Here is a 12,226-nt window from a genome sequence, read left to right as displayed (position 1 = left end):
GAGGTAGGAGGCTTCCAGAGGAAGTGATGTCCCTCAACCTCCCGGAGCCTCAAGTTTTCCTGCTCAGAGGGCTGTAGAGATTTAGACAATTCTCTTTTGACACGTCCCACTCCGCTTCCAGGTGGTGCTACCCCCAGGGACACCCTGGCACCAACTACCACTGATACCTGGGATATCCCCTGTGTGGTCTAGTTGGGTCCCCCTTAGAGGGAGCCAGCCCGGACTCAGCCACCTCTGGTAGGGACTGAATAGTTTCTTCCCTCAACTGTCTGGAATGCAGAGTTTGGGGCCTGGGCAGGTCCAACCAGCCTGAACAGAGCCAACCAGACAGTTTCTTAAAGCAAGACCCTCCCCACATGGCCGGTTGTCCAGCTGTAACAGGGAGGTAGGGAGGGGTCGGTGCTCCTCTTCTTGCTACATCTTCCCATGTGGTCACTTTGTCTGGTGACCCTCCCTGACAGGGACTGAGAAGGCCACCATGAGAAAAAAATATCTTCAACGCCCAGCCCAAGCAGAGGAACAAGCAGGTGGGGGTCACCAGACCGGCCAGCCCCTGAACTGGTAACGGGCACTTGCGTCCTCTGCACCCACCCCTCCTCCTTTGCCTAAGTCTCCTCAGTTCCTTTCATACCCTACCCATCAGCCACCATGTAAGAACCTTCATTCTGGCCCTCCCAGCCGATCCACTTAATTGCTTGATACTTAGCATTAAGGCCTGTATCAGGCAGCTGAGAACCCAGGCACCGTGTACTCCCGTGTTTCCCCCTTGTGCATAATTAGCAGTTCAAGCCTGACACTTGAGTGGTTGTTCAACAAATCCGAAATGTTCCATGTGTCAGGGAGAGTGCTCAGCCCAGCTGTGAAGGAGTTGGGCAGGGCCCTGTCCTCTGGGAGGTCAGCCTCAGGAGATCTAGATCCCTAACCATCATCCATTTCTTTGTGGGTATCTCGGCAACCTAATAATATATACTTGTTTTCTAAGGGGCTTTTTATGAAGCATAGTTTTAGATCTATAGTGAAATTAGGCAGACAGTACAGAGTTCCTGTGTATCCCCACTGTGTGCATACATGCGATTATTTTCCCCAAGATTTAACATCAGACATTATTATGGTGCATTTGTGGTCAGTCAACCACGATCGCTGCGTCATCATGAACCAGGGTCCTAGTGCATTCAGGTTTCTATGGTTCTTACTTAAAGTCCAATTTCTGTTCCAGGACCCCTCAGCATTTAGTGGGCATATCCCCCAGGCTCCCCTCGGCTATACAAGCTTCTCAAACTTTCCTTGGTTTTGATAGTTGATAGTTTTGAGGAGCATTTTTCATGTGTATTTGGATGTAACATCATGCAGACAGAACAGACACTGCCATCGAGGCAGAGGCCCTCCGGTGTTAGAGCTACGTTGGACTCTTGTCTGCCACTTGTTGGCCCTGTGGCCAGGGTTCAACACCCTACTAAGTCTCAGTTTCCCCATGTGTTAGGTGGGGCAACAGTTTTCACCAGCCAAGTTGTGAGAATTAAATGAGGCACATGGCAGAACCAGGTGAGACACATGTGGACTTTGCAGAGAGTGCTGTCACTGGATAACAGCTCTCAGCGGCACTGTCAGAGCCTGTGTCTGGCTTCCAGGCCAGAGTCTCTGTGGGCAGCACTGAGGAGCGCTATCCACTCACGGTTGGGGGCTGCCCTCCCAGCTGAGTCCAGGCAGGTGGTTAGGAGCCTTCCTTGCCATCAGGTAGGAGATGTTCCTGCACGCTCAGGAATCTGAGGTGGGTGGAGACTCCTGCCTGTGCTCCTCTCAGGGGCAGGGGCAGGCAGAGGAGTGGGCGAGGCTGGAATTGAGTGGCCCAGGATAAAACTCAGTGTCCACACTGGCCACAGGATCTTTTACTTCTCCTGAGGTTAGTCCATATCCCTCTGGGCTCAGATCTAGGGACAGATTTACCAGATGGCTGTTTCCAGCAGTGGCTGTACAGGAGAGGAAAGCCCTGGGCTTTGGTGTCACAGACTCTGCCTGAGGGAGCCACGTAACCTTGCCCAGGTCACCGTGCTCCTCTGTGCCTGTGTTTCCCTCTGGGAAATGGGATGTGGTAAAGAGTAAGGGAACAGTGCATGGAAAGCCCTTAGTACACTGAATGTACCCAGGAACCCAGATGCGCCAAATGTTGCTTGACTTGAGGCATAATGCCCTGAAGTTCCTCCAGCTGCCCATTGATAGGACTGAGCATGCTCAGTGTCTGAGGCAGTGCCTGTAAGCTGACGGACCTGTGCTGCCACCTGCTGGCCATCTGTCTTCTAGCCCCTGCCCTGGAGCCTTTCTAGGCAGGAGAGCATTTTTGTAGCTTCTACTCTAAGGGGTAACTTGGGGTCCGGCTGGTTATCAACTGAACAAAAGAACAGTGTAGGAAGGGGAGCAGTAATTACATGAGATTGCCCCTGAAGCAGAGAATTGGATCCAGGAAGCCCATTCATCGGGCTCAGGTGGTGGCACCGTCTGCTGGGTCAGCATCTACTACTCAGCTCTGGCTGTGGAGGTAGCACTAATCTGTCTCATGGGTTGTCAGCCCGTCACCCCAGCATTTTCAGGCAGAACCCCCTCATTCTTGCAGATCCATGCTGGGAAGGACACCCTTCTACCTGCTGCTGTCCTGAATGAGTACCTTGAGTACCTGAGGAGCTCAGCAAGGCCCTGAGCCAAGCCGTGCAGGCTGCTGAGAGCGTCTGCTCTACCACAAAGATGAGCCTCTCCCTGTGTGCACACCTGTGGGACACCCGCAACCTGCCGGACTCCTGCCCCTTCTGGTCCACAGAATCAGAGTGGGCAGCCTCAGATGGTGGCCAGAGGCCCAGGTGCCAGGCAGGCGGACAGGCTAGCAGGAGGACACCCCCCACTGCTGTTCGCCAGGCCGGGCACTGGCCGCAGCCTCTCCTGAAAGCCCCACAGAACCCTCATGGGAATAGGGTGTCCTGCCTGGTTTCGATTTTCTTAATGGAGGGACATTTAGTTATCAAGGGAAGTAACTTCCCAGGGACAGCGCCTGGAGGGGGTGCCGGGACGGGGCGCCTTTATTCCAGACACAGTGTCTGGGAGACTTTTCTAGTCATCCTGCACAGCCCATGGCTGATAATAATGTGTATTTTATGTCCAGATGGACAGATTTTTTTTTTTTAAGCACATTTTCCTGGTCTGGGAGCCTCCTCAGGAGGCCAGAAAGAAGGGAAAGAACAGGGTCTCTGGCACAAAGCGAACCCCTGCCTATGACCAGCCACTCCAGGGTTCGCATCTCTGCGGTGGGAACGTTCTCCTGGAGACTGCTGGTCTGTAGGCCGTTGTTGTTAGGGGAAAGGGTGCCCTGAGCAAACTCCGTACAGGCTTTGTGGACTCCACCCGCGTTCCATCCAGACACTGCGAACTACACATCGCCTGATCTCAGAAGGGAGGGTTGGGAGGACCTGAGGGTGGAGTGAAGCAACAAGGTTAACTGGCCATGTGGCCGGGGGTCGCCCTGGCCCGGGCGGGCTAGCTTTTCCCAGCTCGGCGGGTCATTGGGATTCCAGGTCAGTGGAACCGGTAGGATGCATTTACGAACTTACGAAAAAGAGGGAGCCCTCTTTCTCCCTGAGTTATTTATTTCCCCATTTCTCCTTCCCTTGTAAATAAACCTTTTATCATCCTTTTGTGTGTCTGCAGTTCGGCATTATAACCCCCCTTTAACGGCGTGGGTGAGGACCCACAATCAGGCAACCCGTTTTATATCAGGGTTGCTCTGTGACACTTTGAGACCACTGGGGTATCAGGCCTGAGGATGACAAGCTCCCAGCTTCTGCATTGTGAGAGAGCCTTCCTCATGGGTCTGCTGGGATGAAGACCCCACCGTCCCTCTCAGGACCTCATCCTGAGCTCCCAGGCCTGCTCCTGGGAACCCTGAGGTTCTGGTGAGTGACCAGCTACCTGCCACCCCAATCCATAGCCATGAGGCCTGCCTTCTCCTGCTCCCCAAGCCCCGAGAGCACGGACCTCAGCATTTTTTAGAATGTGTGTGCATCAGTGTAGGGTAAGTGAAAAAGTGTCAGGCTTTTTTGACCTCCCGCCATTAGGACTGATGAAGGATCCTGGTCCTGAATGCATGCTTGATGGCGGGCACCTGGAGTAGGGTGTTGGCATAGGTAGATGGGATTCACCTTGGCTAAGACTGGGCTTATTTGGGCGGCATCATGGGGATGCGAGAAGAACCACGAGAGCAGCAGAGATCAGGGCCACCAGAGAACGTGGCCACCAGAGAACCTCAGAGGCCCAGGTAGAGTGAAGACTTGCTGGAACCTGGGAGGCCTGCCAGCCTCCTGGCCCCCCAGCACCCCTGCCTGCTGTGTACCTGGTAAATCCCAATAAAAGCCTGAAAAGCTACGGAGAGCTCCAGGACTCCTCCTTTACCCTGTCGGCTGGGATCATAGAGATCCTGGCCTGTGGCCATTCCTGCCGCTACAATCAGTGATGTCTGTATAGTTGAAGCATTTAAAGTTCTATTTTCACTATGAGGGCAAATGAAGAAAGGTGAACGTTGATCTGAAATGACAAGCTACAAAAAATCATTCCCGAAGCCGTGTACACCTCTGGCATGTGTCAAGGATTTGGTTTCTAAATCGCCTGTCAGGTAGAAGGTGGATGCGGAGCAAAGCCCTCTCCTGGGGGAACTATTGGGGGCACTTTTCCAGACCCAGCCTGCCCCCCTCTGCTGGCTTCTTTCTCCAGCATCCCCTCCTGCCTATCTCAGAACTGTAACCCTTTGCACTGAAGAGCTGCCTACGCCCCTTTGTGTTGAGGCCAGAGACATGAGAAACAGTGAGTGGGTGTTTGCTGAACCGCAAGCCTGGACTCCCTAGGTCTCCTTTTCCAGCAAACAGCTGCCTTTACCGGGCGCTAGACCCCATGTGCTCCATACAGCCCACACCTTAGTCCTGTATGTGTGGGTATTATTGACAGGAATGTCTTCCAGAACTCCCCATGGCATCTCAACCGTCCAGTTTTTTTTTAACGATTTATGCATACAAGAACTGGGGTACAGTTCAGAGGTGTGGGGGGTGGATTCACCAGAGATAGAATGGGGAGCAGAACAGGCAGATGTACTGAAATACACTGTTGAGGGGAGCAGCTGGCCAGTGAGGTCTGCTGCGCCATATGGGCAGCTCCTTGGCTGGGGATCGAACTCATACTGCAGTGGCTGAGGACAGCTTCATAGGTTGCTTCTTAACATTTTGCGCCCCCAGGGAGGCCTGGCAGCCCATCTTCTTGTTCCAGGTTTCTCTTCCTAAACCTCCAGGAAGTTTTTTCTCCCTAATTTTTTCTTCTGTTCCCTTCCTAAGCTTCCATGACGTTTTTTCTCCCCAACTCCTTTTTCTTTGTTTCTCTTCCCAAACCTCCATGAAATCTTTCTCCTAACTTGAATCTTCCATCTGCTTTTCTTCTAATAAGCCCACTCACTTACTTTGCCCAGGCCCCCGGACACTTTTCAGCAGGCATTTCTCAGTGTTGCAAAGGGCAGCTGCTAAAGTAACCCTGAGGGAGGATGATTCCTGGTAGGAAACTCCTGGTGCCGCCCCTTCTCTGGGAGTGAGAGGCTCAGCTGAGATTCTGGGGGTGCCTGGAGGGGGAGCTGAGATGAGGCCCAGCATGGCCCCCAGCTTCAGGAAAGAGACCCCATGCCTTGGTAGGGTAGATTCATTGCTAACTCAAGCAGAGAAAAAGAGAATTTTGGAGCCCTCGGTATATTTGACAGGCCCTTAACGCTGAAGCAGGGAACCAGACAGGTAGGCAGAGAGGTAGCAACTGAGCCCCTGCCAAATCTCCCATTTTATCCCTCACTCTCTTGGCTCAGGAGTGTGATTTTATATATGCACGCACCCAGTGCCCTCTGCTGCTCAGCCTGTCCTGGGTGTGGGTAACCATAGGTGCACGTGCCTGTGCTTGTGCTCCAAGTACTTTTTGCATTAACAGGGTATCACGTGCAGGTCATGTGACCTGGGAGGAAAACAAGGCCACAGATGGCAGCTGTAGAGGCTACTGGAAGATGAAAAACAGCCTGAGTACCTTGTATTCCTTACTCCTGCAGAGAGCAGTCACCCACTTTGAGTAAAGGGTGCTGGAGTTGGGTTTGGGCAGCCTGGCCTTTAGAGGGGAGACACAGGGAGCTGACCTGAGTCACGGAACCAGGCACTGGTGCCGGTCATCGTCCAATTGCTCTGGGTGGCTCAGGCAGCTCATGTGTCGAGCTGCCCAAGTATCTACATTCACTTAATGTGTTTGTTCTCACCTCAGTGGTGCTGCTCCCCTCACACAGCCACAAATCCAAAAACCCCGGGGTCTGGAAAGAGGTCCCCTTCTTTGCTGCATCCCTGGCTTCAGGCGCTCAATTCTGCTTATGCCTCTCTGAGGACCCGCCTCACATGGCTCACATCAACTGTTCCAAACCCATTTGTAGGCCGTCAGCTGGTTTCTTGGGCCAACCTCACCCCTAGGTCTCTCACCCTCCTTCCTGGTGCACACCAGAGAACCCTTAATAGAGAAACGAGGTCCCGAGTCCTCCCGATTACCCTGGTGTCCCGGCCCAGACACCAGCCTCTTGTCAAGGTTCGCACAGCAGCCTCCTGTCTGCCATGCCTTCCCCGCCAGCCAGATGGCCAAGGTGAGGCGTGCAGTAGGGTCCCTCATGAATGGCCCAAGTGCCGGAGTGCTAGCCGTCCCTTGGCCACACCAACTTGAACTTCTACGTCTGCCTCGATCCCTAAACTTCTTCTCTTAGATACTTGGCTTATAGCAAGAACAGCGGGTATTATTAATCTCCTAATGAGTCCCAGGGCATGTTCGGGTTAATGAAGCAGCTTCAGGGACAGTGTAGGCTGGAACTTCGGGAGAGTTAAAAGAGACTTCTGAGATAAGGGCAGTGAATTTTAAGAAACCTTGGATGGGGTGGGGTAAAAAGAAAATCTAAGAGCTGGGAAATGGGCACATCTGCCTGGAGGAGTAGGGCCTCTTGGAGAAAGAGTCAATCACAAAGTAGGTAGCTGAGGTGTCAGAATAGAGAAAAGGTTTGAATACCCCTAGACACAGGCCAAGAAAAGGTTTTTTGCCCTTCACAAGTAGAGTGTACCTGGGAGTCCTTGCTTTTGGGCTTTAAATAAATTTACTTTCTTAAAGTTTGTTTCTCTGCTTATCTAAATTGTCTGCAAATTCTTTTTCACAGCTTTGTGGGATAAGAACCTGTGTTGGTTCAAGGGCTAAACTAACAATGCACACCAGCATCGCACATCTTAGGAGACTGATTTAGATGCCCCTTCCAGGAAGCCTTCTAAGATTTCCCCACCGCAGAAGGACCCTTGACCAGCTGGGCTCCCACAGCACGAGTGTATCATCCAGCCCACCCATGTGCTGGGCGTTACAAGGGGCTCTTCCATCCCAGCCAGGGGAAGGGTCTCATCCCATGACCGGAAAAGGCACAGCTTGGGGGTGCTTCATCATGAATGAATAAGTAAATGAGGAAATAACCACCTGCCTTTGCCAAATGTAGACTTTGTTGATACATCTGAGGGAAAGAACCGAGATACAAAGAGTGGGGCAAGGGGCTGGGAATGACCCCCAAATTCCCTGATGTTCTAACCCAGTGCTCACTCTTCTTTGGCCTCCTCCTGCTCCTTCTTCCTCTCTTCCTCGTGCTGCTTCTCCAGCGGCCCACACTGATCCTAGAAGGTAGTGGGAGAAGGAAACACCATAGCTGGGAGGCGAGGGGCTGCTGGCAGGAGAGGACTGACCGCAGCACAATGGCACTGGCCATCCAGGATGGCAGCCCAGGATTGGCTGCTTCCTTGCTGTGTGACCTGGAGTGAGTGACTTTCCCTCTCTGAGCCTCAGCTTCTTCACCTCCACAATGCGGGAGAAAGTCTGGCAATTCCTGAGTATGTACCTGCCAAGCATTTCGCCCTGTCTCCTGAATCCCTCACAACATCCCCATTTGGCAGATGGTGCAACTGAGTGTTGGGGCAGCCACGTAGCCTGTCCTAGGCTCCCAGCCAGTAGGTGGAGGGGCAGGCTGCAGGCCAGGCGGCCAACTCTAGGGTCTGGGTTCATAAACCTTTCCAAGGGTTTCTGGGAGCAAGGAGATGAGGGGTGCCACGGCAGTCAAGGGAGATGACCTTAGGGGCAAAGCTGAGGAAGCTCTTCTCATTTTCATAATCATGAAGTACTTTCATGTAAGTGGAAACTGCTTATCAGCGCTGTGATTTCAGAGTATTGCATCAAATAGCAGCAAGGAAATCCTTCCGCAGGTTTAAAGAAAGTGTTAAGGAGACTGTTATACAGTTGGGATGGTGACCTGGATTTCCTGCAGTTTGAAAAACCCCAGTATCCATTCCCTTGGTAGGAGGATGAGAAACCTGGGCGTGGCAGCAGCCATCAGTGAGAATTCCCTGTGTGAGTCTCTTCCCCAAATTCCCACTGCAGCTCCTTGGCTGTGCTGCCGCCAAGCATTTCGGCATTCCCCAGCTCATCCAGCATTTTTCCTGATTCCCACTGCCTTCTCCCTCCTGGATTCTATTCCATCCCGTGGTCTCTGCGAATCTCAGCTCTCCCTGCAGCAAGGACAGTGCTTCAGAGCAGGACATTGGTCTTGGTGTGCAGCCCTGGTGGCCAGCTTTCCTCTCTGGGCCTCTGGGGATGTCCAGGGCAGCACTGTCAGCGCTCCTTGCACTCACCTTTTTCTCATCACTGAGAATCATCTCCGACTTGTGCATGCCCATGCACTCTATGACTTCATGGAACTCATTCAGCTGCTCCTCACTCAAGTGGGGCTTGTCAGCTGCAGGAAGGAACAATGGGCTGGCTGAGGCTTCTGGGATATTTCGGCTAGGATACCAGGGATGGTTGGGGTTCTGGGGGCCAAACCCCAGGAGGGGATGGTCAATGGATCAAAGGCCAGGGTGCGATGAGATCTTGGGGTACGTACAATAGATGGAAATTCCCATTATCTGCTTATCCTCTGGAAAGATGGATAACATGAAGGTCCTGGGGTTCTTGCTGAGCAGCAGGTGGGTGTGATATTCTGTGTCATTTTCTGGAGGAGAAAACCTCTGGGTGAGATGAGGGCCAGGGGTCAGTGTGGTTCATGTATCACAGGCGAGGACACTGGGGGTGTCCAGGTTGACACAGACCCCATCATTGAATGCCAGGACAACATGGCCCAGCTCCTACTGCATGCCAGGCCTGTCCTGACCATTTTGAGTAGTATGGATCCTCCCGGAGACCAGCTGTCAGGGCCCTCTGCCATCTACAGAGGAGGTGAGGCCCAGCAGGAGCCTGAGGCCTGCCAGTGGAGTAAGCATTCCTGTGCTCCCACTGGGTGCCCTCTGGTGGTGATAGTGGGGCTGGGTGAAGTCACCACCCTTAGCTCCCAAAGGGGAAAGCAGTTGAGAGAGAGGCAGCTCTGGAGTCAGCCCTGGATTTGAGTCCTGGCCCTAATTACAAGTGTGTGGCGCAGCGGAAACCACTTGAGGTCTCTGTTTCCCCAATTCCTCGTCGGATCACTGTAATGTTCTCCTAGGGCTGCAGGTGAGAATTCAGTGGGTTCTTTGCTGTGAATCATTTCCAGCAGCGCCTGGCACACAGCAAGAGTTCAAAACGTGTAGCTATTACTGACAGGTGTGTGCAGCATGGGCGTCTGTCCTGTGTTCTCTGTGCCCAAAGTCCTCAGAGACTTGGTACCTGCTCCCCTCCTTTAGGCTGGTCTACTCTCCCTCAAAACCAGCCCTGTCCTCCCCTTGACCCTTACCTTTTGTGACCATTGTCCCATTCTTCCGGTGGACCACCACCTGGCTACTGTTGTAAATGCAGCGGTCCCCACTAGACCAGACACCCAGGGAGAAAAGCAGTAAGATAGTCAAGGAGAAGTGGGCCATTGCCCATCAGACATTGGGGCAACAGTGACCATTACAGTCATCCCTCTCCCTGCCATAGATGTGGAGGCCGAGACCAGGAAGAGGGAGGATCCACTCAAGTCCAGCAACTGGGACTGGAATCAGGGAGTGTGGGAGTCTTACACAGTCTGGTACACTCTGGTATATATCTTCTCCTCCGTATGATTGGGGGCAAAGTAGGCAAAGGCCGAGGGGACACTTCTAGCCGATTGATTGTGCAGAGGGTGTCGGAAGATCCCGGCAACATAGAACCACTTGCCAGAGAGCTGGGGAGACGCCAGGGGTAATAGAGTCTGGAGCTGAATCCTTGATGCTCAGCTGCGGCGAGTCTTGGGCTGATCTCCTTCCATTTTACAAACAGGAAGACAGGGCTCCAGGTGGAGAGTGGATATCCAAGAGCTTGCTCCATGCAACACCAACCACCCAGCCCGGGTGACCCCTCTCTGCTTAGCTCAGTGTTCCTTAAGAAATTGCAAAGGGGCCACTGGCCTGAGGTAATGAATTGCCTCTAACTTCTACCTGGTGGATCAGAAATGCACCCCAGGACCCAGGAGAGGGCACGGACCATCACCAAATGGTACGCAGGCACTCACCCAGTCTAAAGTGACATTGGTGATGGGCTTCGCCGTGAAGTTGGCACATTCTGGGCTCTGGGCACTCAGCAGAGGAAGGAGGCTCAAGACGGCGAGGGCCCAGGGCAGCGCCATGCTGATATGAGAGGCACCTGCAGCTAGGCAGCACTGGCGGCTGGAGGGTGCAGGGACTTTTGTATGGAGGTGTGGGCGGGATCTAGGGACCTGACTGGGACACATCCAGGGAGAGTTTGGAAAATACCTTGTACAAAACCTTTTCTCCTTCCCTCAAAATCCCCAATCCAAGTGTAATTTGGGTCCCTGACCTGGAGAGGTGTCTGGGCACAAAGTTCTGCCTATTCAGAGCCAAGGTGGGCGTGGACTGGAGGGTATCAATTAACATGTCTGGATTTCAACTGGGGGCTGTGAGGCAATTGCGCAGGTTTTCATCCACTTCCTTTTCCAAAGCACCCACACCTGAGCAGGTCAAGCCACCAATCAAAAGTTGAAGTCACCTTAGTTCCCTGGCTAGTGCGGTATCCATGTGGGGTGTGGCGTAGGGGAGAGTTTGGAGGGTGAGGGCAAATATGGATTCTACTCCAAGTAGTGTGCAACAACCATGGAAGAGCCAAAGTTCAGTGGGGTCTCAGCTAGCCCTGCAGGCAGGGACATTTCCGAAAGAGGAGAGCATCTCAGTTGAATGTCTATGTCTAGTTATTGTGTCACTGGAACCATCACCCTACACTAAACAGGACATTCAAACGTTGCATCTCCACCCCCAGCATGTGAGTGGGGAGCTTGTCTGTCTTCTTCCCAATGTGTTCCCAATCCTGGAACAGTTCCCGGCACATGCTGGGTATTCAGTAACTAATTGCCATCAATAATTCCACTGCCCATTTGTATTTCTACAGCACAGGGGGAGGGTCAAATCTTTATGCATCCAAATAAATGCTTTCAGAACACATTTTCATGGCATGCTGACCATTGTGTAGTCTTATTTATCGCAAAATGTTTTGAATAATTTCTCACAGTTCAGCCTATTTAGTAGCCGTCATTTTAATGGATTTGTACCCTTTCATTCATGTCCAAAATTCGAACCTCCTTAATTCTGTCCTCTATAGCTTTTATTTTACTTTTCCAGCTTTATTGAGCTACAGTTGTCTGTAGCATTTTATACTGTGATAACCCCCTTTAAAGTCTCATGCCAGAGAGTAACCACATTGCTTGCGAAAATTGTGAAGAAAAAGAAAAGTATATGTCTAACATAAGACTTGAGCGTTTCTCAAAATAGCAGAAACCTAGAAACCATTCAAATATCCATCCACCAATAGAAAAGGGGAAAGCATGTGGTGGTACTTCATTCAATGGAATATTACTGAGCAATGATACGGAATGAATGACAGATGCAGGTAACATCAAAATAAATCTTAAAAACACGCTGAGCAGCAATCAGTCTGCTCATGCTATATGATTCTATTTATATGAAGCAATAGAATAGTCCAAATTCATCTATAATGATGGAAATCATGTCAGAGGTTGCCTAGGGTGAGGAGAGGAGTTTGACTGCCAAAGGCACAAAGGAACTTTCTGCAGCAGACGGCAATGTTCTATATTTTTCATTATGATGGCATTTACACCTGTATGTCCATTGGTGAAGATTCAATGAACTGTAAACTTCAGATGTTTTATGCCTCA

The 12,226-nt window shown here is 51.9% G+C and overlaps 1 protein-coding gene across 1 annotated transcript; it reads right to left on the bottom strand.

Moving 5' to 3' along the window:
- Nucleotides 1–7,658: 7,658 nt before the first annotated feature.
- On the bottom strand, nucleotides 7,659–10,666 carry LOC311173727 (alpha-1-acid glycoprotein-like; the record flags this gene model as incomplete). Its single annotated transcript, XM_084237819.1, has 6 exons — nucleotides 7,659–7,733; nucleotides 8,742–8,845; nucleotides 8,993–9,100; nucleotides 9,815–9,885; nucleotides 10,083–10,225; nucleotides 10,553–10,666. The coding sequence occupies 6 exons, from the start codon at nucleotides 10,664–10,666 to the stop codon at nucleotides 7,659–7,661; spliced, it is 615 nt and encodes a 204-aa protein (XP_084093945.1).
- Nucleotides 10,667–12,226: the final 1,560 nt, after the last annotated feature.

The sequence above is a fragment of the Talpa europaea genome (genome assembly GCF_964194135.1).
Source record: "Talpa europaea genome assembly, chromosome: 7".
NCBI classification, from domain to species: domain Eukaryota; kingdom Metazoa; phylum Chordata; class Mammalia; order Eulipotyphla; family Talpidae; genus Talpa; species Talpa europaea.
The sequence above is the reverse complement of the archived record's forward strand: the minus strand, read 5'-3'. Positions and strand labels throughout refer to the sequence as shown.